The sequence below is a fragment of the Oncorhynchus nerka genome, linkage group LG8 (genome assembly GCF_034236695.1).
Source record: "Oncorhynchus nerka isolate Pitt River linkage group LG8, Oner_Uvic_2.0, whole genome shotgun sequence".
NCBI classification, from domain to species: domain Eukaryota; kingdom Metazoa; phylum Chordata; class Actinopteri; order Salmoniformes; family Salmonidae; genus Oncorhynchus; species Oncorhynchus nerka.
This window is the reverse complement of record NC_088403.1, coordinates 52,029,629-52,052,199: the sequence shown is the minus strand read 5'-3', so window position 1 is coordinate 52,052,199 and position 22,571 is coordinate 52,029,629. Positions and strand designations below refer to the sequence as shown.

At 44.2% G+C, this 22,571-nt stretch overlaps 1 protein-coding gene across 11 annotated transcripts in view; it reads right to left on the bottom strand.

Annotated features, from left to right (window-relative positions):
• Window positions 1–22,571, bottom strand: part of LOC115133550 (receptor-type tyrosine-protein phosphatase delta-like) — a 211,448-nt gene that overhangs the window by 37,444 nt on the left and 151,433 nt on the right. For 2 of the 11 annotated variants that reach the window (XM_065021895.1, XM_065021898.1), the window contains 10 exons: window positions 21,357–21,944; window positions 20,809–20,909; window positions 19,307–19,563; window positions 17,974–18,067; window positions 13,930–14,139; window positions 12,363–12,523; window positions 9,004–9,018; window positions 7,077–7,189; window positions 4,976–5,017; window positions 4,319–4,416 (listed from right to left, as the gene is read on the bottom strand). In XM_065021895.1, coding sequence (XP_064877967.1) covers window positions 4,319–4,416; window positions 4,976–5,017; window positions 7,077–7,189; window positions 9,004–9,018; window positions 12,363–12,523; window positions 13,930–14,139; window positions 17,974–18,067; window positions 19,307–19,563; window positions 20,809–20,909; window positions 21,357–21,944 — 1,679 coding nt within the window. The remainder of the gene's footprint in view (window positions 1–4,318; window positions 4,417–4,975; window positions 5,018–7,076; window positions 7,190–9,003; window positions 9,019–12,362; window positions 12,524–13,929; window positions 14,140–17,973; window positions 18,068–19,306; window positions 19,564–20,808; window positions 20,910–21,356; window positions 21,945–22,571) is intronic. The other 9 variants (XM_065021896.1, XM_065021899.1, XM_065021902.1 and 6 more) reach the window with 6 other exon arrangements.

The following is a 22,571-nucleotide window of genomic DNA, read 5'->3' as shown; positions in this document are numbered from 1 at the left end:
GCCAAAGGGCAGACAGAAGGCATAGAGAGGGAAACATTTTCAAATATGATTTAAAAGCATCCTTCCTTCCTCAATAGTAATAACTGATCTGGCAGTGACATGACATAATTGGTGAAATTAAGCTAGTGGAAATGTTGAAAATAACAACAGCGAGGCTATATACAGGGGGTACTGGTACAGAGTCAATGAGCGGGGGCACCGGTTAGTCGAGGTAATATGTACAGTACGTGTAGGTAGAGTTATTAAAGTGGCTATGTATAGATAATAGCAGAGAGTATCAGCAGCGCGAAAAGGGGGGCAATGCTAATAGTCTGGGTAGCCATTTGAATAGCTGTTCAGGAGGCTTATGGCTTGGGGGTAGAAGCTTTTTGGACCTAGACTTGGAGCACTGGTACCGCTTGCCATGTGGTAGCAGAGAGAACAGTCTGTGACTGGGGTGGCTGGAGATTGACCATTTTTAGGGCCTTCCTCTAACACCACCTGGTATAGAGGTCCTGGATGGCAGGAAGCTTGGCCCCAGTGATGTACTGGGCCGTACGCACTACCCTCTGTAATGCCTTGCGGTCGGAGGCCGGGCGGATGCCATAACAGGATGTGATGCAACCAGTCAGCAGGATGCTCTCGATGGTGCAGCTGTAGAACCTTTGCTGTAGAACCCTCTGAGGACCTATGCCAAATATTTTCAGTCTCCGGAGAGTGAACAGGCTTTGTCATGCCCCCTTGACTTAGTGTTAAGAGCATGTGAACGTTGTGAGTAAGACCAAATCCAGCTGTGTGACATTCATTATCTGAATAATTTACACTGTGGGACCAGAATGCTGTGTGAGCCAGTGAGCCACAAATTTTTGGCTAAGCTGACATATTTTCATCCAAATACATTTACATTTAAGTAATTTAGCAGACGCTCTTATCCAGAGCGACTTACAAATTGGTGCATTCACCAAATACAGTACCAGTCAAAAGTTTGGACACAGCTACTCATTCAAGGGTTTTTCTTTATTTGTACTACATTTACATTTACATTTAAGTCATTTAGCAGACGCTCTTATCCAGAGCGACTTACAAATTGGTGCATTCACCTTATGACATCCAGTGGAACAGTAGTGCATCTAAATCTTTTAAGGGGGGTGAGAGGGATTACTTTATCCTATCCTAGGTATTCCTTAAAGAGGTGGGGTTTCAGGTGTCTCCGGAAGGTGGTGATTGACTCCGCTGTCCTGGCGTCGTGAGGGAGTTTGTTCCACCATTGGGGGGCCAGAGCAGCGAACAGTTTTGACTGGGCTGAGCGGGAACTGTACTTCCTCAGTGGTAGGGAGGCGAGCAGGCCAGAGGTGGATGAACGCAGTGCCCTTGTTTGGGTGTAGGGCCTCTACATTGTAGAATAATAGTGAAGACATCAAAACTATGAAATCACACATCAAGTAGTAACCTAAAAAGTGTTAAACAACTCAAAATATATGTTATATTTTGAGATTCTTCAAAGTAGTCACCCGGAATGCATTTCAATTAACAGGTGTACCTTACCTTGTTGAAAGTACATTTGTGGAATATCTTTCCTTCTTAATGCATTTGAGCCAATCAAATGTGTTATGACAAGGTAGGGTTGGTATACAGAAGATATACCTATTTGGTAAAACACCAAGTCCATATTATGGCAAGAACAGCTCAAACAAGCATAAGAGAAACGACAGTCCATCATTACTTTAAGACACATGAAGGTCAGTCAATGAGGAACATTTCAAGAACTTTGAAAGTTTCTTCAAGTGCAGTTGCAAAAACCATCAAGCGCTATGATGAAACTGGCTCTCATGAGGACCGCCACAGGAAAGGAAGACCCAGAGTTTCCTCTGCTGCAGAGGATAAGTTCATTAGACTTAACTGCAACTCAGATTGCAGCCCAAATAAATGGTTCAAGTAACAGACACATCTCAACATCAACTGTTCAGAGGAGACTATGTGAATCAGGCCTTCATGGTCAAATTGCTGCAAAGAAACCACAACTGAAGGACACCAATAAGAATAAGAGACTTGCTTGGGCCATGAAAAACAAGCAATGGACATTAGACCGGTTTAAATCTGTCCATTGGTCTGGAGTCCAAATTGGATATTTTTGGTTGCAACCACCGTTTCTTTGTGAGATGCAGAGTAGGTGAACAGATGATCTCCGCATGTGTGGTTCCCACCGTGAAGCATGGAGGAGGAGGAGGTGTGATGGTGTGGGGGTGCTTGCTGGTGACAATGTCTGTAATTTATTTAGAATTCAAGGCACATTTAACCAGCATTCTGCAGCAATACGCCATCCCATCTGGTTTGCGCTTAGTGGGACTATCATTTGTTTTTCAACAGGACAATGGCCCAACACACCTCCAGGCTGTGTAAGGGCTGTTTGACCAAGAAGTAGAGTGATGAAGTGCTACATCAGATGACCTGGCCTCCACAATTCCCTGACCTCAACCCAATTGAGATGGTTTGGGATGAGTCTGACCGCAGAGTTAAGGAAAAGCAGTCAACAAGTGCTCAGCATATGTGGGAAGTCCTTCAAGACTGTTGGAAAAGCATTCCAGGTGAAGCTGGTTGAGAGAATACCAAGAGTGTACAAAGCTGTCATCAAGGCAAAGGGTGGCTACTTTGAAGAATCTCAAATATAAAATACTTTTTTGGTTACTACATGATTCCATATGTGTTATTTCATAGTTTTGATGTCTTCACTATTATTCTACAATGTATTCATAAAGAAAAACCCTTGATTGAGTAGGTGTGTCCAAACATTTGACTGGTACTGTATGTTGAGGTCGCTACTTTGCTCATAATAAAGAACCCTGGTTTCCTTGTGCTCAGAAAATTTATTTGAATTCCTTGTGAAAATACCTGTCTCAGAATTAAAATTCAATGTACTTAAGCCGCAATAATGGTCGGGGGAGCTTGGCAGCCAGCCACATCGTGATCTCATGGTTCGGAGCAGTGGTGGTAGAGGGAGTGAAAGGGACAGGGAGAGAGAGTTGGAGGCAGAGATTGAGACAAAGGCAGAGACAAAGGCAGAGACAGAGACAGAGGCAGAGACAAAGGCACAGAGAGAACAAGAGGGGAGGGAGAGATAGAGGTCGACTGCAGTTCCACCACACGCATTGCCCCTGAAAGGAACCTGGCGCTCGAGCACAATTCTGCAGCTTCAGTGACATTCAGGCGTACGCAAGTCCATCTATTTAGATTTACTCCCATTGTGTTTCGTACAGAATCCATCTAGCAATGACAAGCGGCGGTGGAAAAACGGGAGAGATTTATTGGGCTTTAAAGGTATTTAATTCCCCATTTGTGAAGTGGCTGCCGAGAGTGATGTGTGTGTGAGTGGTGGGAAAAACCTGGCGACAGTAACTTTACTTTTGGCCCCTGACATTCTGCTCCAATCAATCAAACCCACTAGGTTTCATTGTCTGATGAAATCACGGAAATAGGATTATGTTTTTGTGAACGCACTGAACCGAAGACAACTCCAGCCTCCACTTCCCTTCTCCCTCCCAGGTCGAAGATGAGAGACTTTGGCGAATCCTGGCTGACGAGTCACCTCACCTTGTCTGCGGGCTAATGAGTTTACGGTGCGTTGGTGAGATACTGACCTTTTCCGAGCTGCGTCCATATTAAATGCCAAAATGATTACCGTTCAGAGATACGGCGGCGTGGGATGACGGTCCTTTCAATCAAGCCTGCTGTCACTGGATGAATGTTTGATTTTCACTTTGTATGGGGCAGATTGGAAGGATTGGGGATTTGGGTTTCCCAGGTGAGACCGGTGAACAGGTTCTCCACGGGAAGCCATCTTCATTTTTTCCCCGTATGCCAGCTGCCATGTGAGGACTGGCTTTGTGTCAGGGCTGTGACATTTTTGTAATGACCGGATTAAAGGGTCCCGGAAAAATAACATTACATGGCGAGACTTGAGGCTTAAATAAACTCCATGACACATTACACAATGAGTGACAATGAGTGACACAATGAGTTTAGAGGGCAGCCAGCCTCTCTCTTGTACATGAGCCTAAACTGTTGGGGTTCCATACGCTAACAAGCATGTAGATTATTGGAAGCATGTTCATGTTTTCACATACACTGTAGCAGGGCTGCACAAGTCAGTCCCAAACAGGACATATAGCATAATCAAATGTCAAAACCCTTTAATATACCAACCCTTTGTTCTGAATGACAGATGGCATCTTAGTTCATCGAAAAACAGTAATCTTTCTCCGATAACATCTCCAATCTGACCTAAATATGCAAACAGGTAGGACACAATCAGATAGGAAAGATACTGAAGCCTCATGTTTACCTCGTATTCTTGTGAAAACTTCAGGTTGTCGTTGGCTTTCAATCGCTCCAGATGATCGGCCAGGTCCAAAATGGGGATTGGTGGGTGGTTGGCCATGCCTATCAATCAAACGGACAAGAGGTCAGTCGCCAGGGTAAGGGGTTGCTACCACAGTTACAACCAGTGAATCATTAGAAAAGCAGCATGTGTGTAAGAGGTGGAAGTGATCGTTGTTAGGCCAGTTTTTCACTCAAAGCAGTGGCATGCTCATAGGAAGATATGACAGGAAAGGAAGCCAATGACAATAAATGAAGCACACTTCACTTCCTGTAACACTTCCTACTGTGAGAGAAGAATGTTATTTACGCCGAAGAGACCGGCGAGAGTTAACATGACGCAAGACACAAACAAATGCACAAACAAACCAAACGACAACGAAACGAATCAAAGTTAGGCCGAAATGTTGTCTGCTTTGATTGATGACTGGGGTGTCATTTTTTAACTCTGCCTCCTGCGATAGGTGACATGGCAATGAGTAACGTGTGGATTAGATGGGGGTTGAGATTGACTACAAGCCTATGTAGAAAGGAGGAAGACAGCGGGATGGGAAAAAACCCCGTAACAAAACAAAAGAGAAAAAAGAAGAATGTGACGAATGCATAAACAAGACCAACTAACTTGACAAATGGAAGTTACTGGGGTAACTAGGGTCACCTGAACCTGCGGAGGAAACGGCGGCATAAATAAAATGTTGCAGACGATTGTAGCAATGTGATGATTATTTTGTTTTAGGGCTAGAAACAGTTGGGGAAGGGGTCTGAAGGAAACTAAAGTTCTACATTGTATCATCTAAAATGTCCCATTGACCAGTTAGTACCACACACATTGACATGCTAGAAGCTAGCCTACGCCACAATACGTAAATCAGGGGGAAATAAATTAAAACACTCAACAAAACAGAAGGGGCAATTCGAAGACACTGAAGAACCGAGTCAAGAGCTCACACAATCCTATAATGAAATCCATTCTGACCATCAGATATCATACAAAGCCTGCAGGCAGGACGTTTCACCTTGCATAAAAACTTTAGTGGACTTTACTTTGACAAGGAAGAACTGACATTGTTAAATGTAAATAGTGTTCAGGGTTCGTGACGGCAGCGTCCTCACAAAGGGCTATCACCGTGTCCCAGATAGCTGAGGTTTCATAATAGCCGGGACACAGGCGCCGTATTGCCCACTCTCCCGTCTGAGACAGGTGTCTGTCAGTGGTCTTTTCATCTACACTGATAACACAAGTAGCCATTAGCTAAAGGAAAAAACGGGACCTATTTTCTTGTGTGCTCTCACTCGCTCTCTCTCTCTCTCTCTCCGGAGGGTGTTTCTATCGGCCCCTACCGCTCAAGACTCATTTTCATCCGCAGGTTGACAATGGAACAATCGTTCGCCGAGTGGCGTCATGCACACATCAAGCGTCCTCAGAATGGAAATGTGCATTGAGGAGCAGCGACGTGCGAGAGGGATGACAAGAGGGAGGGAGTGAGGGAGGGAAGAGAAACGAGGTATAATGTAGCACCAATCAGCGTTGGAGAGGAAGTTATAAAAGAGGGAGACAGAGATGTTTGGACCTCTCCAGCAAGTCGAGAGACACTTTGAGTGGCTCTTTGGAAAATGAGAAGGGTGTGTGAGACTAATCAAGATGGTTGTAGAGGTTTCCGGAATAGTTCCAGAATGGGGAAAGTGTGGAGGTTTAGATCACTCTGAACTCGACTTCTCAAAGTGGAAACTGAGAGGGGGAAAATAGGCCCCCGCTTGCCAAGTTTGTAATGGCCAGTAATGGATATAAGGTCATTGAGAGTAGGGGTTTCATAAATATTCATAGTCTTTAGAATGTATTCCTCTTTCATACGAGGTGACCTGAAAAATATGGCTTTAACATTCTAACATTCTTAGCCATTCTAACATCCAAACACCTGTCATACTGCTCCCACTACGAAGTTGAGCATGTCTCTTCACTCAAAAAAGGTAGCTGGGAGAGAATACATTGGCTCTCCTCTGGACAAATAAACTGTGACGGCCATCTTTTTCCCCTCGGTGACAAAAAGGGTCCCTTGACCAGGCAGCTCAGGCATGACGGATGTTCACCTCACCGCAGAAGGTCAAAAGGGAGGGGACGTTTGTGTTCACAGCTTGTCACTGGCCCGCTCTTCCCTCCACTGGCCTAATACAGGATGTAATATGGTATTATGCCACTGTCATAGTATTGTAGTCTTCAACTCACCTCTAACTTTGACTTCCAACATGCTAAGCTGTCACTCTGAGGAGACTAGTGTTAGCTTGGCGAAGGCCGCACAGGCAGATGATGTTAACTGCCATAAAAGTGTTAGTCTTACACCTCCTTCTCCAGCATCTCCCTCTCTTTCATTTTTCACTCTGTGTTTTTTCTCTGCCACCTGTCCATTTTCCACACTTTGAACATTGACCCCACAGAATGTTCTAGTCACAAGAGCTCCGTGAGAAGTGTTGGTTTAGCATTTAGGAGATCACATTCACACACTCCCCCAGTGATAACTAACCCCATTCACAATTTGATAATTTGACATTCAATCTGTTCCTTTAAGTCAGGTAAAGATTAGTAACTACATTCATCTTATTTTGACTTTATTTTGACTTTAAAAAGTCATTGAGTGAATTGGATCGAAGAAGCCCTGCAGTGGTTGGTGTGATTGATGTTTGCTTTCACAGTGGGTGAGATGGAAGTGATGGGCGTGAGCCCTTACCAGGCGTTTGGAAGTTCATGCGTCGAAGCTCCACAGGGTCGGTGGGGTTATGAGACAGCATATCCTTACTGTTGGGCAGACTGCCCTTTCTAGCTTCGGATTCTGCCCTTTTCCTGTGGGGAAAAAACATGTAAAACATCAATACTATTGTTTTTATTTTTTTAAGTTATATAATTTATTTGGTGCATTTTCCATTCCTGTTGAAGACATTCCCTTAAATTAATATAATCAAATGTATGCATTTTACATATACAATATAATGTCTTAATGATGAATTACATCAGATGTTCCAGGATAGTTCAAGTCCTCCTTTAATCCGACAGATTGTGTTATCTTTAGTATACGTGGGGATGAATGCTACTCTTAGTGGGACATATATCATAATGTTCATAAATGCTTATCAGATTAACAATTCTAGAGGCATAAAGTTAAAGCATCTTTAATTCCTTCCGACAATACGAACAGAGTTTAAATAATTTCACATCATGCTCATGAGAAGATATCGAGGTGCCATATGTATTCAGACCTAAGATTAACCTACACGGAAGATGGAGATTTCATCAATGAACTATAATCCATCCATTTACTTTTTACCCCTTGCAATCGTTAAATCAAAGAGCTTTGACAAGGGGATCTGCCCAAAGACTCAATACATTTGATCTGTGTAACGAGAAGTGTACAGAGTACAAGGGAGACTATCACTCTACTACGAGTGACCTTTTAAATAGTTCATCATCGTTTGACTTCTGACCTCCAACCTCTCCTAGTCAGGGCTAAGTGAAATCACTGGCCTGTGACCTTTGCATTATATGGTAAGCAATGAGGCTTGTGTAAACAGCCTTGGGGATCAATGGTGTAATGGTCAGGAACAACAACAAAAGACGGAATGGGTCGTGCGAGGTCGATGCCGCCCTCTGAGGTCATCGTTGCATGCGTTTTAACACATGCAGACAGGACCATACAGAATGACTCAAGCCTCCATACGATTTGCTACATTTGGTGGAGAAGACGGGCAAGAAAAAGGCTGAAAAGGATAGCATGGGTACATCTGAACACAGAGTCTATGTCTAACATTGTGAGAGTGTGGTAAATCTACCTTAACCAGAACCTACAATGTAATAGCCATCTAGCGATGCAAGGGCTCATTTGCTAAAAACAAATGTAAAATGCAATGCAATGATTGGGGAGTAGTTGTGCGGGGAAAGCTGGGGAAATGCTGTTAAAGTGCTTTCCTGGCCAGTGAGTACATTTGCCTGTGACGTCATACAGTTGAAGAAATATATCTATTTTTGATAGATATATATCATTTTGAGAATTAAGGAGAAAGTGAGGGGGAGTCAAGGCATTGTAATGCATGCAGGTCTGTTCTAGACAGGCAAGTAAGTTGTCTCGTGCGGACGAATGGTGTTGGAATATAAGAAACGGGGATTTCTAGCGGTTGTGTTCATCGAGAAATGACCCCTTCGTATTGAGACAGACAGGACAATCAGACGGGTTGGTGAGATGGCTCAGTATTCAGTGAATATCAAGATGAAAACGTTACAACGTGTCAACTCTAATGACAAGCTAGGTTCTCGTCAAATGGGAATAATATCAAATATATTGGTGTTTTAATGTAATGTAGGGTGAGAGTAACAAAAGCAATGAAAGATCACTTCAAATCTTTAAGATGAACTGTCCTGGCTGATCAAATATACAGTGTCAATTCAAATTCAAGCATTTGGCACGTGGGTCTGAATTCAATCGATGCAAACAGCTGACTTTTGAACGAGCGTTGGATTTGCACAGCAGTGGAAAACCACTTTCTGCAATGATTGAACTTTGTCCAATAAGATAGAATGTAGGAAATGTCCTCAAAGGGATACTAAAAGGGTTGAGGTGGGGGTTGTTGTGGTATTGTCAGCATATCACATCCTTTCACTCTTACCTGTCTGGTTTGCTGCTCCATTCGTAAGCAGGGAAAAGAAAGCATGACAGGACGTTAGCTGGCACGGCAACATGACCCGTCGCTATGACGACTGAATAATATTGACAACAGTATCATGCCCCATAGGCTGAAGTTGAAGTATAGTGTTCATATTTTATACTGCAATGTACCATTTCCAGTTAAGTACTAACTACAAAAAAATAACAATTGTATCTCAATGTTGATTGGCGTACAAGATTAGCATTGCTTCGCTACGGACACCACGCTCAATTATGCCCCATTGGTTATTTGTTGTTTCAAATACTATAATTTCATCACAGGTGCAATCCAAAGATATATCTATTTTTTTTTTTGGGGGGGGTCCTTTCAGGTGGTTGATTGTCACTCAAGCATGGAAGGTCTCTGTGTGTCTGTTTCTATGCTGAAGAATAACTGCATCAAGGCAACAACACATGACAATACAAATAATACAAATAATGTGCCTTTATGGAGTATTGAAGAAACTCCATAGAAAAACCTAGATAATATCATTTGAGTATATATGGCCTTTCCCCTTAACCGTTGTAAAAAATTTAAAAAAGCCACCTATATTCGTTGTGATCTGTTTTGGTGTCTGGGACACAGGGAACCATGACTTTCAGCTCAGATGAACATAAACATGTTTATGATCTGTATCCATGTGGGGATGTAGGTGTGCATCTTCCTGTGACTGATTTATACAGTTCATCAGCGATGCTGTGTTGCTATGATCTTGTCCTTTCCCCTGCCTCAACACACACGGCAATGTTGTCATTTTCTCTTCACACAGGGCACCAATTCCATCACATTGATCTTGACAAGTGATATATCTCCTGGTTATGGACCGGAAAGTCCCGACACGCAGGTGACATTGACTTGGTCATTGTTGTGTAAATCTGCCTGGGCACAAACAGAAACCAGAGAAGCCCCCCCCCCCCCCCCCCGTTAATTCGATGTCCGAAAGTTAGTTCAATACTCTTCACGGGTGCCTCTGACATTGCCCGTCCAACATGGAAGCCCTGGGACAACCAAATAGTCACACACACCTAACAATTTAAGGTAAATAGCCATAAGACTCAATGATGTTGGATTGGTATTGGTATTTTTCATGTTGGATTGATGTTGGTATGTTTAATGAATACCTATGCATTCAGGGATACTTCGCATGTTCTTGCGTGGTGTTGAGTGGACAACATACCTATTGATAGACTGACTATAAGCACAGATTCACCAAAGTCTTCTCTCAAGACTGATTCTCTCAGTAATGCGTTAATATGCTCTACAGTGTCATTCAATGTGGATGCTATGGAGACTGCTCCACGTGGCCCAAAGCAGTATTCACTCAAGGTTGAAAATAGACAAGGGAGAAGCTAGGATAGAGAGATGTGTCCTTGTGAAGCACCAGGGCAACAAGGGGTCAACCAAGCAAGCCAGGAGCGCGGTTCTCTTGTGTGTGTGTGTGTGGGGGGGGCATTCGCATGCACTGACACGTAGCAGATACTCTGAGCACTCCCCTCCTACGCCTAACTGATGAGCGGTGACAGCAAACGGCCAGCTTCTGCCGGGGTTCCAGGACAAGAGATGCTCAGATTTCTTCTCTGTGTGTTGCATTACAACCTGTAATTCAATTTGTAATTTGTAATGGACAAATTGTTTCAAAAAATTCAAATATTTGTTGTTGTTTTTTACGGAAAAGTTGTGCATGCAATATGTATTCAACCCCTTTGATGTGAAGCCCCTAAATAAGATCTGGTGCCACCAATTACCAATTAAGTCACATAATTAATTAAATAAAGTCCACCCGTGTGCAATCTAAGTGTCAAATGATCCGTCACATGATCTCAGTATATATACACCTGTTCTGAAAGGCCCCAGAGTCTGCAACACCACAAACCAAGAAGCACCATGAACACCAAGGAGCTCTCCAAACAGGTCAGGGACAAAGTTGTGGAGAAGTACAGATCAGGGTTGGGTTATAAAAAAATATCAGAAACTTTGAACATCCCATGAGGTACCATTAAATCCATTATTTAGAAAATTGAAAGTATATGGCACCACAACAAACCTGCCAAAAGAAGGCCGCCCACCAAAACTCACGGACCAGGCAAGGAGGGCATTAATCAGTGAGGCAACAAAGAGACCAAAGATAACCCTGAAGGAGCTGCAAAGCTCCACAGCGGAGATTGGAGTATCTGTCCATAGACCCACTTTAAGCCGTACACTCCACAGAGCTGGGTTTTACGGAAGAGTGGCCAGAAAAAAAGCCATTGCTTAAAGAAAGAAATGAGCAAACACGTTTGGTGTTTGCCTAAAGGCATGTGGGAGACTCCCCAAACATGTGGAAGAAGGTAGTCTGGTCAGATGAGACTAAAATTGAGCTTTTTGGCCATCAAGGAAAACACTATTTCTGGCGCAAACCCAACACCTCTCATAACCCGAGAACGCCATGGTGGGAGCATCATGCTGTGGGGATGTTTTTCCATCGGCAGGGACTGGTCAAAATTGAAGGAATGATGGATGGCGCTAAATACAGGAAAATTCTTGAGGGAAACTTGTTTCAGTCTTCCAGAGAGTTGAGACTGGGACGGAGGTCCTTCCATCAGGACAATGACCCTAAGCATGCTGCTAAGGCAACACTCGAGTGGTTAAAAGGGAAACATTTACATGTCTTGGAATGGCCTAGTCAAAGCCCAGACCTCAATCCAATTGAGAATCTGTGGTATGATTTAAAGATTGCTGTACAACAGCAGGAACCCATCCAACTTGAAGGAGCTGGAGCAGTTTTGCCTTGAAAAATGGGCAAAAATCCCAGTGGCTAGATGTGCCAAGATTTTGGCCTTTCTAGGGAGTTTTTCCTAGCCAACGTGCTTCAACACCTGCATTGCTTGCTGTTTGGGGTTTTAGCCTGGGTTTCTGTACAGCACGTTGATATATCAGCTGATGTACGAAGGGCTATATACATACATTTGATTTGGTTTGATTTGAAGCTTAGAGACATACCCCAAGAGACTGGTAGCTGTATTGCTGCAAAAGGTGGCTCTACAAAGTATTGACTTGGGGGGTTCCAGGTTGTAAGGCAACAAAATAGGAAAAATGCCAAGGCGGGTGAATACGTTCGCAAGCCACCGTATGTGTTTGATTGAGAGTGCTTGTGTACATGTAAATGCGTGTGTGTGTGATTGAAAGTGCATGTGTAAATGTGTGTGCCTGTTCGTGTGATTGAGCGTGTATCTTTTCTGAAAGGTAGACTGTGTGTGATAGTGTATTTGAATGTACTTAATATGTCTCTTTCTCTCTCACCTTCTTGTGTATGTGTGTGTGTCTCTTTCTCCAGTCCTTACCTCTTGTACAGGAGGATGGCGATGACGATGCAGATAATGAATACAACAGCGAGCACTGGGCCCACCACCCAGATAAGTCCCTCCTCCTCGTCAATGATTGGCTGGGGGTCAAGGTCAGCTGACACAAGAGGGTCAGAGTAGGGGCTTGTGGCATACATGGTCTGGGAAGGAGAGGAAGGGGATTGGTATTACTCATAGTGGGATCATTTATTTAAATAAATAAAAACATTTCATAGGCTAGTAATTACATGTAAGTAGAATATAGCAGATTAGAGTAGAGGACGAACTTGGGAAATTATTTTAGCACCACAATGTAGTTACCCAAGTTGTGCAGAATAGGATAGGAAATACTTTTTAGCTGACTCCAATTCCACTATTCCTCTGCCTACTGTGACTTTGAAAACACATTTTGTGATCCCAGTTCAGACTAGGCTCCTTATCGTTCCTCAACATAAAAAGATCTCCTCCTCTACAGTGTCTAGAAAAACAACCTGCACTCTCTCACATCTCTATCCTCACAGAGGAACTCCGATCAATAGAACTCAGCCCTTCTGTGAGGCCACTGAAAGTTTCCAAGTTCAAAAGTTTCCAACTTTCATCTTAGAACACGTAGATTCGGTCAGTCTGACTTTCACAAAGACATTGGGACAACCTGTATGTGACGTCTACGCCACCATTAGCCTATTCAAAGTTATTGTGTCAATGCTAATTTACGAATTCACCTCTCCAAACGATATGGGTATGTTGAAATACTGTATCTCTAATATCTCTCATTTCTGCCCTGATTGAGTTCCGTCACGTCATTCTGAGGGGAACGAAATAAAGAACGTGACTTTGGAGCAAAGAAAAAGCCAATCAGTGCTGTGGTGGACAAATTGGAGATTCCCTCCCATTTTGTCAGCCCACCCGCCTGCCGTTATGATCCTCCTTTACCTGTAGTCAGGACTGGCGGAGTCCAAGACAGACTGCTGTAAAACCTCCCAGCTCATCAAATACATCATTCTACTGCGTTTAGTCAACTAATCATGCCCCTTTGACACACACACACACACACACACACACACACACACACACACACACACACACACACACACACACACACACACACACACACACACACACACACACACACACACACAAGCTGCAGTGGAGGAGATAAAGGCATTCGCCCGTAGGCGCGCAATTAAAGAGGAGTCCCGTTATAGAGATATTCCTGCGATTGGCAGGAGCCCCTGTGGAATTTCCCCTCTGCAGTAGCGGACTCCGTTCTTTGCCTTGGCCCTTTTTCAGAGACCGGAGCTCAAAAGGACTCGACGTAACGTATCCATCCAAGGGAGGTGCCCCCTGCCAAGACACAGTGGATTTGGCTCTTTGACGTTTAACATGCAACTTTAAGCATGAAGGCGAAAGATCCCTGGCAAAGGAAATCACCAGAGGGCCGTCTGTAGTGCCTGTTTGAACTAATTCCTTTATGGAGTGGGGTGTCTAAGAGAAGAGAAACAAAGGAAGAGAGAGAGAGAGAGAAAAGGTTTCTAAGAAAAAAATGTATAAAAAGGCATATACTTACATTTTCAGAGATATCGAGGACAGCAAGCACAAAGAAGATGTACTCTTGGCCGTTGGCGAGCTGCTTGTTTTCAAAGTCACCATAGATCTTGGTGTCTCCCAGAGTGAAGTCGGTGGGAAGGTCTTTGAAGTAGGCAGCGATGTAGGCTTTGGGCTCAGCTTGCCTCCGGAAGCGAAGGCCTCGGCTTGTTCGGTTAATCTCTTTCAGCAGCTAAAAGTGAAGAGTAGAAATGATGCAGACAGTCGATAAAAAGGAACAAAGAGTTGTTTTACAGTCGCACAAACGTGGACACAAACACACACACACAGAGATCAAATCTGTGTTACATCCCTCCTGATTACAAAAGCTCAAACTACTGATTGCAACGGAAGAGGAAATATTACCATTTGGATTTCATTTGTCTTACACGGCAAGGATTTTCGACATGTGTGGATTTTCCTAAATGAGATTCTAGAATAATCATATGTACTGTCAAACATTTCAAAAGGATTTTAAGTCATCAAAAATCTGATTTTTTAAAGAAAGGAGACAACGTTTTGATGTTCCAGTGGCTCTGCCGTTTCTGTGTGTGCGTGTACACGTGTGTGTATGTGCATGCATGTGTGTGTATTGTGTTCCTGACTGGCTCAGGATGAAATCCTTGGCCCTGATGTCACAACACATTTTTATTTTTGGCTCCATTGGCGATATAAAGAGGACGAGGGTTAAAGTGCTTAAGCATTGCGTAACCTTTGAAGAAAAGAGAGGCAAATATGTTGTAAACTGACTAAATTTGCAGTACTTGTGGATAGGTAAGGATATATTACGTTGATATATTCCTCAGATACCAGAACCATCACAATTGCATGATGGCTTATAGTCACTGGAATGCACTGATTTCAATTGTATATTAGCAAATACCCTGTGGCATGCAAAATAACAGGGGTTAATATAGGTGGGGTTACTCATTGAAAGTGCTAAGGTGGGGTTACTCATTGAAAGTGCTAAGAGCACCAAATGTCCTATGTTTTTGATTTAACCGACCTGCAAGACCAGGTGTGTTGAATTTAGGCAATCACTTAACTGATCAATTAGCTCAGTTGGTCTGGTGTGGTGCCTAGTTGGAACAAAATCCTGCAGTACCTGCAGCACTCCAGGAACAGGTTTGCCTACCCCTGGCCTCAAGGTATCACTTAAACAACAATGCAATGGTGTTCTGTTCCTTGCTCAGCATGGGTAAATACATACACACACACACACACACACCACCACTCCCATTATGTAAGTGGCCAGGAGCCTTACGCAACATCCAAATCAAAATACAGGGGTGAGTCCCCAAGGTGACTGTATTGTATCATAACAGAAAAATGCTGCTTCAGCATATTCGAACCAGTCTAACCCCCTCTCAGCCCCCCATCTCCCCTAACGTCTCAAATTGCATTGTTGCACTGCACTAATAGGACGACCTGTCATTATTTACCTATTAGCAATACCAGGCAACCTGGACAGAATGTGAATGAGGTCACACTTTTACAATGGGAGTATGATTGCTTCCGCACAAAAAAAGGCAGAACTTGGCTTGCTCTTATGGGAAAGTGTAATGGTATGCAGTTCGACGCTCAAGTGTTATTGCTATAGGCTACAAGATAATGCTGATTCATGCCCAATGAAAACTGACATAAATAAGGGAATGTATGTAAGGGTTTCATGTCTGCTTGACTTCCCGAAATGAACACATCGTATCAACGTAAGCCAAGCCAGCTACTCGGTCAGAACTCTACCTCCATATCTCTCTCTCTGGAGTGTGTGTGCGCCTGTCAAGTGTCTGCACTGGCTTTGTCACAAGGGCCGGTGGCACTGTCCGATAATGTCTTCAATCATCTCCCATGTCAACACGGCTAAATCCAGCCGCCCTTGGGAAAAGTTGTGAAAAGGTGAGAGCCTGATATTGACAAACAAATCAATTCTGACGGGAGGAGTCGACTTTTGGGTAATCGTTCAAGGCGTGACACATCAGCCAAAATCGGCAGATGAGACTCAGCGAGACAACAGCATGGCTACCCAGACTATTGCATTGCCCCCCCCCCCCTCTTTTACACTGCTGGTACTCTTTTGTTATCATCTATGCATAGTATTTTTATAACTCTACCTACATGTACATATTTCCTCAACTAACGGTTAGTTGAGTTAATATGTACATGTAGGTAGAGTTATTAAAGTGACTATGCATAGATGATAACAGCAGAGAGTAGCAGTGGCGTAAAAGAGGGGGTAGCCATTTGATTAGATTTTCAGGAGTCTTATGGCTTGGGGGTAGAAGCTGTTTAGAAGTCTCTTGGACCTGGACTAGGCGCTCCGGTACAGCTTGCCGTGCAGTAGCAGAGAGAACAGTCTATGACTAGGGTGGCTGGAGTCTTTGACAGTTTTTAGGGCCTTCCTCTGACACCGCCTGGTATAGAGGTCCTGGATGGCGGGAAGCTTGGCCCCAGTGATGTACTGGACTGTTCGCGCTACCCTCTGTAGTGCCTTGCGGTCGGAGGCCGAGCAGTTGCCATACCAGGCAGTGAGGCAACGAGTCAGGATGCTCTCGAGTGCAGCTGCATGTGGTGAAGAACCTTTTAAGGATCTGAGGACGCATGCCATATCTTTTCAGTCTCCTGAGGGGGAAAAGGTTTTGCCGTTCCCTCTTCATGACTGTCTTGGTGTGCTTGGACCATGTTAGTTTGTTGGTGATGTGGACACCAAGGAACTTGAAGCGCTCAACCTGCTCCACTGCAGCCCCTTCGATGAGAAGGGGGCATGCTCGGTCCTCTTTTTCCTGTAGTCCACAATCATCTCCTTTGTCTTGATCACGTTGAGGGAGAGGTTGTTGTCCTGGCACTACATGGCCAGTTCTTTGACCTCCTCCCTATAGCCTGTCTCGTCATTATCGGTGATCAGGCCTACCACTGTTGTGTCATCGGCAAACTTAATGATGGTGTTGGAGTCGTGCCTGGCTGTGCAGTCATGAGTGAACAGGGAGTACAGGAGGGGACTGAGCACGCACCCCTGAGTGGCCCCTGTGTTGAGGATCAGCGTGGCAAATGTGTCGTTACCTACCCTTGCCATCTGAGGGTGGCTCGTCAGGAAGTACAGGATCCAGTTGCAGAGGGAAGTGTTTAGTCCCAGGGTCCTTAGCTTATTGATGAGCTTTGAGGGCACTGTGGTGTTGAATGCTGAGCTGTCCAAAGACATTTCTGGAAGCGCTATCTGGAGACCCACTTACTGCAATTCATTGAATGCCATCCATAGTATCTTACGAGTGCTAGGAATGTTTCACATGTGTTAGGCAGGTGAGTGTGTGGTGTGGTGAGGTCCATTAACATAGCTGAGAGACGGTCTATATGCGTTTCACGCATCACAAAGAGCATGCACACTTTACGATTTGATGGCAAAATCCTTACGTAAGCTTTCTCCACTAATGTACCTGAGCATACACAGTGCATGAAAGCTTCTCAAATACCTAGACCGGCTAAATATAAATGTTGTCAAGTACTTTTGTGCATAACCAATGTGATACCTTTCCCTTGAATAAGGACAGACACAGAGGCCTGATGCAGCTCTTCAAGGTAATTTCAGTTGAGAGGGAGAGAGTGGGTGGGAAGGGGGGTTGAGTTGCAGTGCACTTGATGACTACTCCATGTTCTACCTCATTTCCATATGAATAATGCTCTCTGCAGCTATTTGCATCAATCAACCAGCCCTGTCCCCAGGTTTCCCCACCCCCATCCTCTCCTATCTGCAGAGTTAAGAGCCGAGTTCTTCCTACCACCTTTCTTTTTAGTAAGACTTGAGAGAGTGATGAGACCGAGACAGTCTCTACTGGATTTGGGTTGAAGTTAATTCCATTGTAATTCACTCAGTACGGAGTCTTCATTGTGAATAAGAATTTGTTCTTAACTGACTTGCCTAGTTAAAAAAATATATAATAATATAGAGAATCCACAACAGGAATCGAATGGTAATGTCTAATAAAGGACTTTTTGGAATCTGTATTCATTTCTTGGATTATTTTGTGGTACCTACCTCTTCTAGGTTCATCTCATCTGGACTGTCCCAGGGTTTGTGGAACTTTCCTGTGCGCTGTTTCTTCAGAGGCACCACCACTATGTAGTAACCCCTAGAAAATGAGAGGGGAAAGAAAGAAAAAACAACACAAGCTCTTCAAGGTCATTGTCAGTTCACTCCACAATACGTTTACAATGCACCATTTTTACATGGTCACATGCTGAGTCTAGACAAAACAAACCAAGATCAAAGCATTCTGCTTCAGACACAACAATGTTTAGTCTCCATGGGGACCATAACACATCTTTTTGTTGAGAAGCTTCCTACTAATCCTGTAGGTGTAATAGGGTAGGAGGCGTTGAGGACAACAGACAAAGGCAACAAATGATTGCGACATTAGCGAGTTACGCTAGACCGTTATCATTCCATTAAGAGTTGGTTTTCTTCCATGTTTGTCTTTTAATTGAAGCATGATCAGAAAAGTCGGGCACACTGTCACACCTCGCTGAAGACTCTGTGGGCTAATTAGCAGCCCTTCGCGAGGGAGAGAAGAGGAGCTGGAATTAGAGGGATTTTCATCCCCCCATCGGGCGGCAAGGGAGATAATAGCCTCTGCCAGACTTTTTTGAGGGCTTCTCCTGGCTGGGCACAGTGCTAGCTAGCTTTAGCCAGGAAGGCAGTGTGGCAGGCTAATGGGAAGCTAATTAGCTTAAGCTCTGGCACGGGGGAGAGTGGGCCCGAGCGCATCCAGCAAGATCAAAATCCGAAATGGGTTTGAAATGCCAGTCTACAATTGGATCTGCATGTTGGCCTTTTGACAACCCAGAGCTTATTTGGAAAGTCAGGGAGAGACATTACAAGACTTAATACTGGGGAGTGGGATAAATTGGATGGGGGAATGTATGGTGTCATCCTCTCTGTGTTGAGGAAGAGAGAACAAGAGGAACAGGCTTGATACAATGCAGTGAATGTAAAATGTAAAATACAGTTTTTACAGTACAATTCTAAAGAAAGCAATGAAGTTCAGTGCTGATGTTCTGACCTTTCAAACCCTGTCAAACAAACAAAGTGGTGAGAAATCTGTGAAAAATCTTGTCCCTTTCAGTTATTAGGTGCAACTATACAGATAACGTAACAGCAATGTGAGTGACATTGAGCAATAAGGAGAAATAAGCTTTAATGGTATCATGCTGATATAATTGAACCAAAAGATGAGCTGAAGGTAAATAAATGGATTAGGTTAGCCACCGAGACACATTAATTAAGTGCAATCAAATTAGGCTAAATAGCCAGCTCTGTAAGTACAAGTCTGCAATTAGCGATAGCATTAGTTTTAATCCCCGCCACTCACCTGACTTTCTCTGAAGTCTGGACTGAGGGTAGCTCTACAGTGACTTTGCCATCCAATTTGGTCTTGCCAATCAGGTAGGGCTTGGTGCGCAGGATGTCAGGGGCGGTCATGGTGGAGACGCGGTGCTGGAGACCGCCAGCGCTGTTGCCCCGGTTGGTTAGCAGGAAGGAGTACTGTGTCTCGGGCTGCAGACCCGTGATCAGCTTCTGAGTGAGCTTGCCGTCCACCTCCACGCTCTGGCCGTCATCATAAAGGATCTGGATGTGAGATGGAAGGAAAGGGTGTGTGAATGTTGAGGATATGCACCAATTCGACACTTGAGGTCTGTTTAGTCAGGGACATGTCTGAACTTCTGCTCAATACGGTAGCTGGTTAACATATTTATATCTAAGTGATAATCAACGAAGGGCTATGCATTCTATGTAAAATAATGAATGATGTGCGAGGTGTGTTCCACGACCTGCTAGCGGAGTTGAACTAATCTTCCACGGAGTTGGAATATTTTCCAGAGAACACTTACAGCCCTGAGTTGATTGTCCCTTTTATACCATGGCTATAATTGAACACATTTGTCGCGAGACATGTGTTCATTTGCAGGTAGAAATCGGTTCAAATTCCACTGAAGTAGCTAGCAAGTTTACTAGAGACACTATATATAGAAAAGTATGTGGACACCCCTTAAAATGAGTGGATTTGGCTATTTCAGCCACACCCATTGCTGACAGGTATATAAAATTGAGCACACAGCTATGCTATCTTTAGAATGACCTTACTGAAGAGCCCAGTGACTTTCAACGTGGCACCGTCATAGAATGCCACCTTTCCAACAAGTCAGTTCATCAAGTTTCAGCCCTGCTAAAGCTGCCCGGTCAACTGTAAATGCTGTTATTTTGAAGTGGAAATGTTTAGGAGCAACAATGGCTCAACCATGAAGTGGTAGGCCACACAAGCTCACAGAACGGGCAGAGTGCTGAAGCACATAGAGCTCAAAAATCATCTGTCCTCGGTTGCAACACTCACTACCGGGTTCCAAACTGCCTCTGGAAGCAAAGTTAGCACAATAACTGCATAGTGCCAACAGCACCAATGCATAGTGCCATCTGTAAAGTTTGGTGGAGGAGGAATAATGGTCTGGGTCTGTTTTTCAACCCCATCGAACACCTTAGGGAAGATGTGGAACGCCGACTGCGAGCCAGGCCATGATTTTTAAATGAGATGTTCGACGAGCAGGTATCCACATACTTTTGATCATGTAGTGAAGCTACAGTAGTTGCCTTGCTAACCAAACAAACAGACTTGCTAGTTTAGCTAACCAAACCAATCAGTCCTAGCTTGCTATTATGAAAATCGAATTCAACAATGCAAATAATGGTTTTAATTCAACTTTTGCTTTCAGGAAATAATGCACACTCTAGAAGGCCCTTTAAGCCAATCAGAAACAAGTAATATTTTCTGGATTGCTGTCCTCAAACATTGTTGACTAAAATACGAAAAGCTCTTACTGTGAAGGGCTGAGCTGCATTATAGTTGTCTGGGATCTCCCAGGTGAGGAGCACAGCTGTCTTCATGGCAGCTTTCACATGAAAATTTTTTGCAAACACTGCTGAAAGAAAGGGGGAGCAGATGATTTAGACACGAAACGAACAACCCTCTCTAATGGATTCCGGAGCAACAAACCTCTTACCTGAACATGTTTCCCAGTCTGAAACCAGCACGAGAGTGGTCGTAGCAGGGCTACAGTACTCCCATCTTACCTTAGCTTACTTTTATCTTACCTTTTAATTAACAGCAGCTCTTTAACCTAATGGCTCACCGTTGGCTTGGCTGACAAGACATAGGACACATATACTTACTCCACCTGTTCATATCTTTCTTTCTTATGGGGAAGGTGTGCTATGTATACATACAGATGATTTTAAAACAATCCTGAGATCGGATGAATCTGTTTGTTCTTCTGCCACTATGGCTTGACGATGTGGTTGCTGTTGGTGGTGGCTGTGGGGTGAAGTTGGATTTGTGGGCGGGAGGTTGAATTGCGGTGGGGTCCTACCTTGATCCAAGGGCTGTGTCCTGAACTGGACACTGGGGCTATAGGGGCCGGAGCCTTTGCTGGTGAAGGCACACATTTTGATATCGTAAGTGGTGTCTGCCTTGAGGCTGTCAAGGGTGATGGTGGACTCCGGGGCGGTGATGAAGTGTTCCGAGGGGCTCTGAGGGCTGTTGATGTCCTTGTACTGCAGGGCATACTTCACGATAACGCCGTTGCGCTCCGCCAGTAACAGTGGATTCCAGCTCACCTGAATGGTGGTAGTAGTGCCGCCCTCGGCTACAATGCTTTGTGGGAAGCCGCTAGGCATATCTTCAGGTGTGCTGATTTCTTTGACCGTCTCCTCGCCGAAGCCCACCTTGTTACGGGTGGACAGGCGGAAGGTGTATGATGCCCCCTTGTGGATCTCTTTGGTGGTGTAGTGGTTCTCACGCTCTGGGAACTCAATGATGGTCAGAGGGTCGACATCTTTGCGGCCGAAGCGGAGGCGGTAGCCCTGCAGGGGGCCGTGGGTTAAAGCCGGGGGGTGCCATTGGAGGAGGGCAGTACCCATATTGGTGGGGCTGACCATGAGTCGTGGTTTTTCAGGTACTAAGAGAAGAGCAGTGACAAAACACAATTTTCAATACAAATACCATGCAAAGAAACCCTTCAAACTGCTATAGCATTTTAAAAGGAATATCCAACGGACATTACGACAATTATGAGAGGATGATGACATCCCAAAACAACCCAAGCCATAATGCATGACAGCAAAATCTGATCTCCTTTCCTACTCAGCGTAAAGGGTTGGCATTGCCTGATGCTGTTATGACTTCATGAGTAGGCAGGCTTACCCCACCAAGGGAGCAGTAGATAGCTAACACCCTGTTTGCATAAATGCTACTGCTGTTTGCTTTGATACCTAACCAATATGGCATACCTGTGAAGCCTTTACTGAGTGAAGGCTCCTATCCCCCCCACCCTACACACACACACACACTTGCCATTTGTATCTGTACGTCGGTGGAGGCAGGTGGAAGGCTTTACAGACAAGATTAGATGACAGTGCAATTATATGTCAAAAACACACAGCAAAGTATTTCTGAATTGCCATTTGGATTGTGTCATGCCTCTCTCTCAAAAGAAACCAATGAGAGCAGAACAGACTGTCGGGCTGCCATTAATTCGGAAGTATTTTTCTTCCCCTATTTCCCCACCTGATTTTTCCATTAGTTC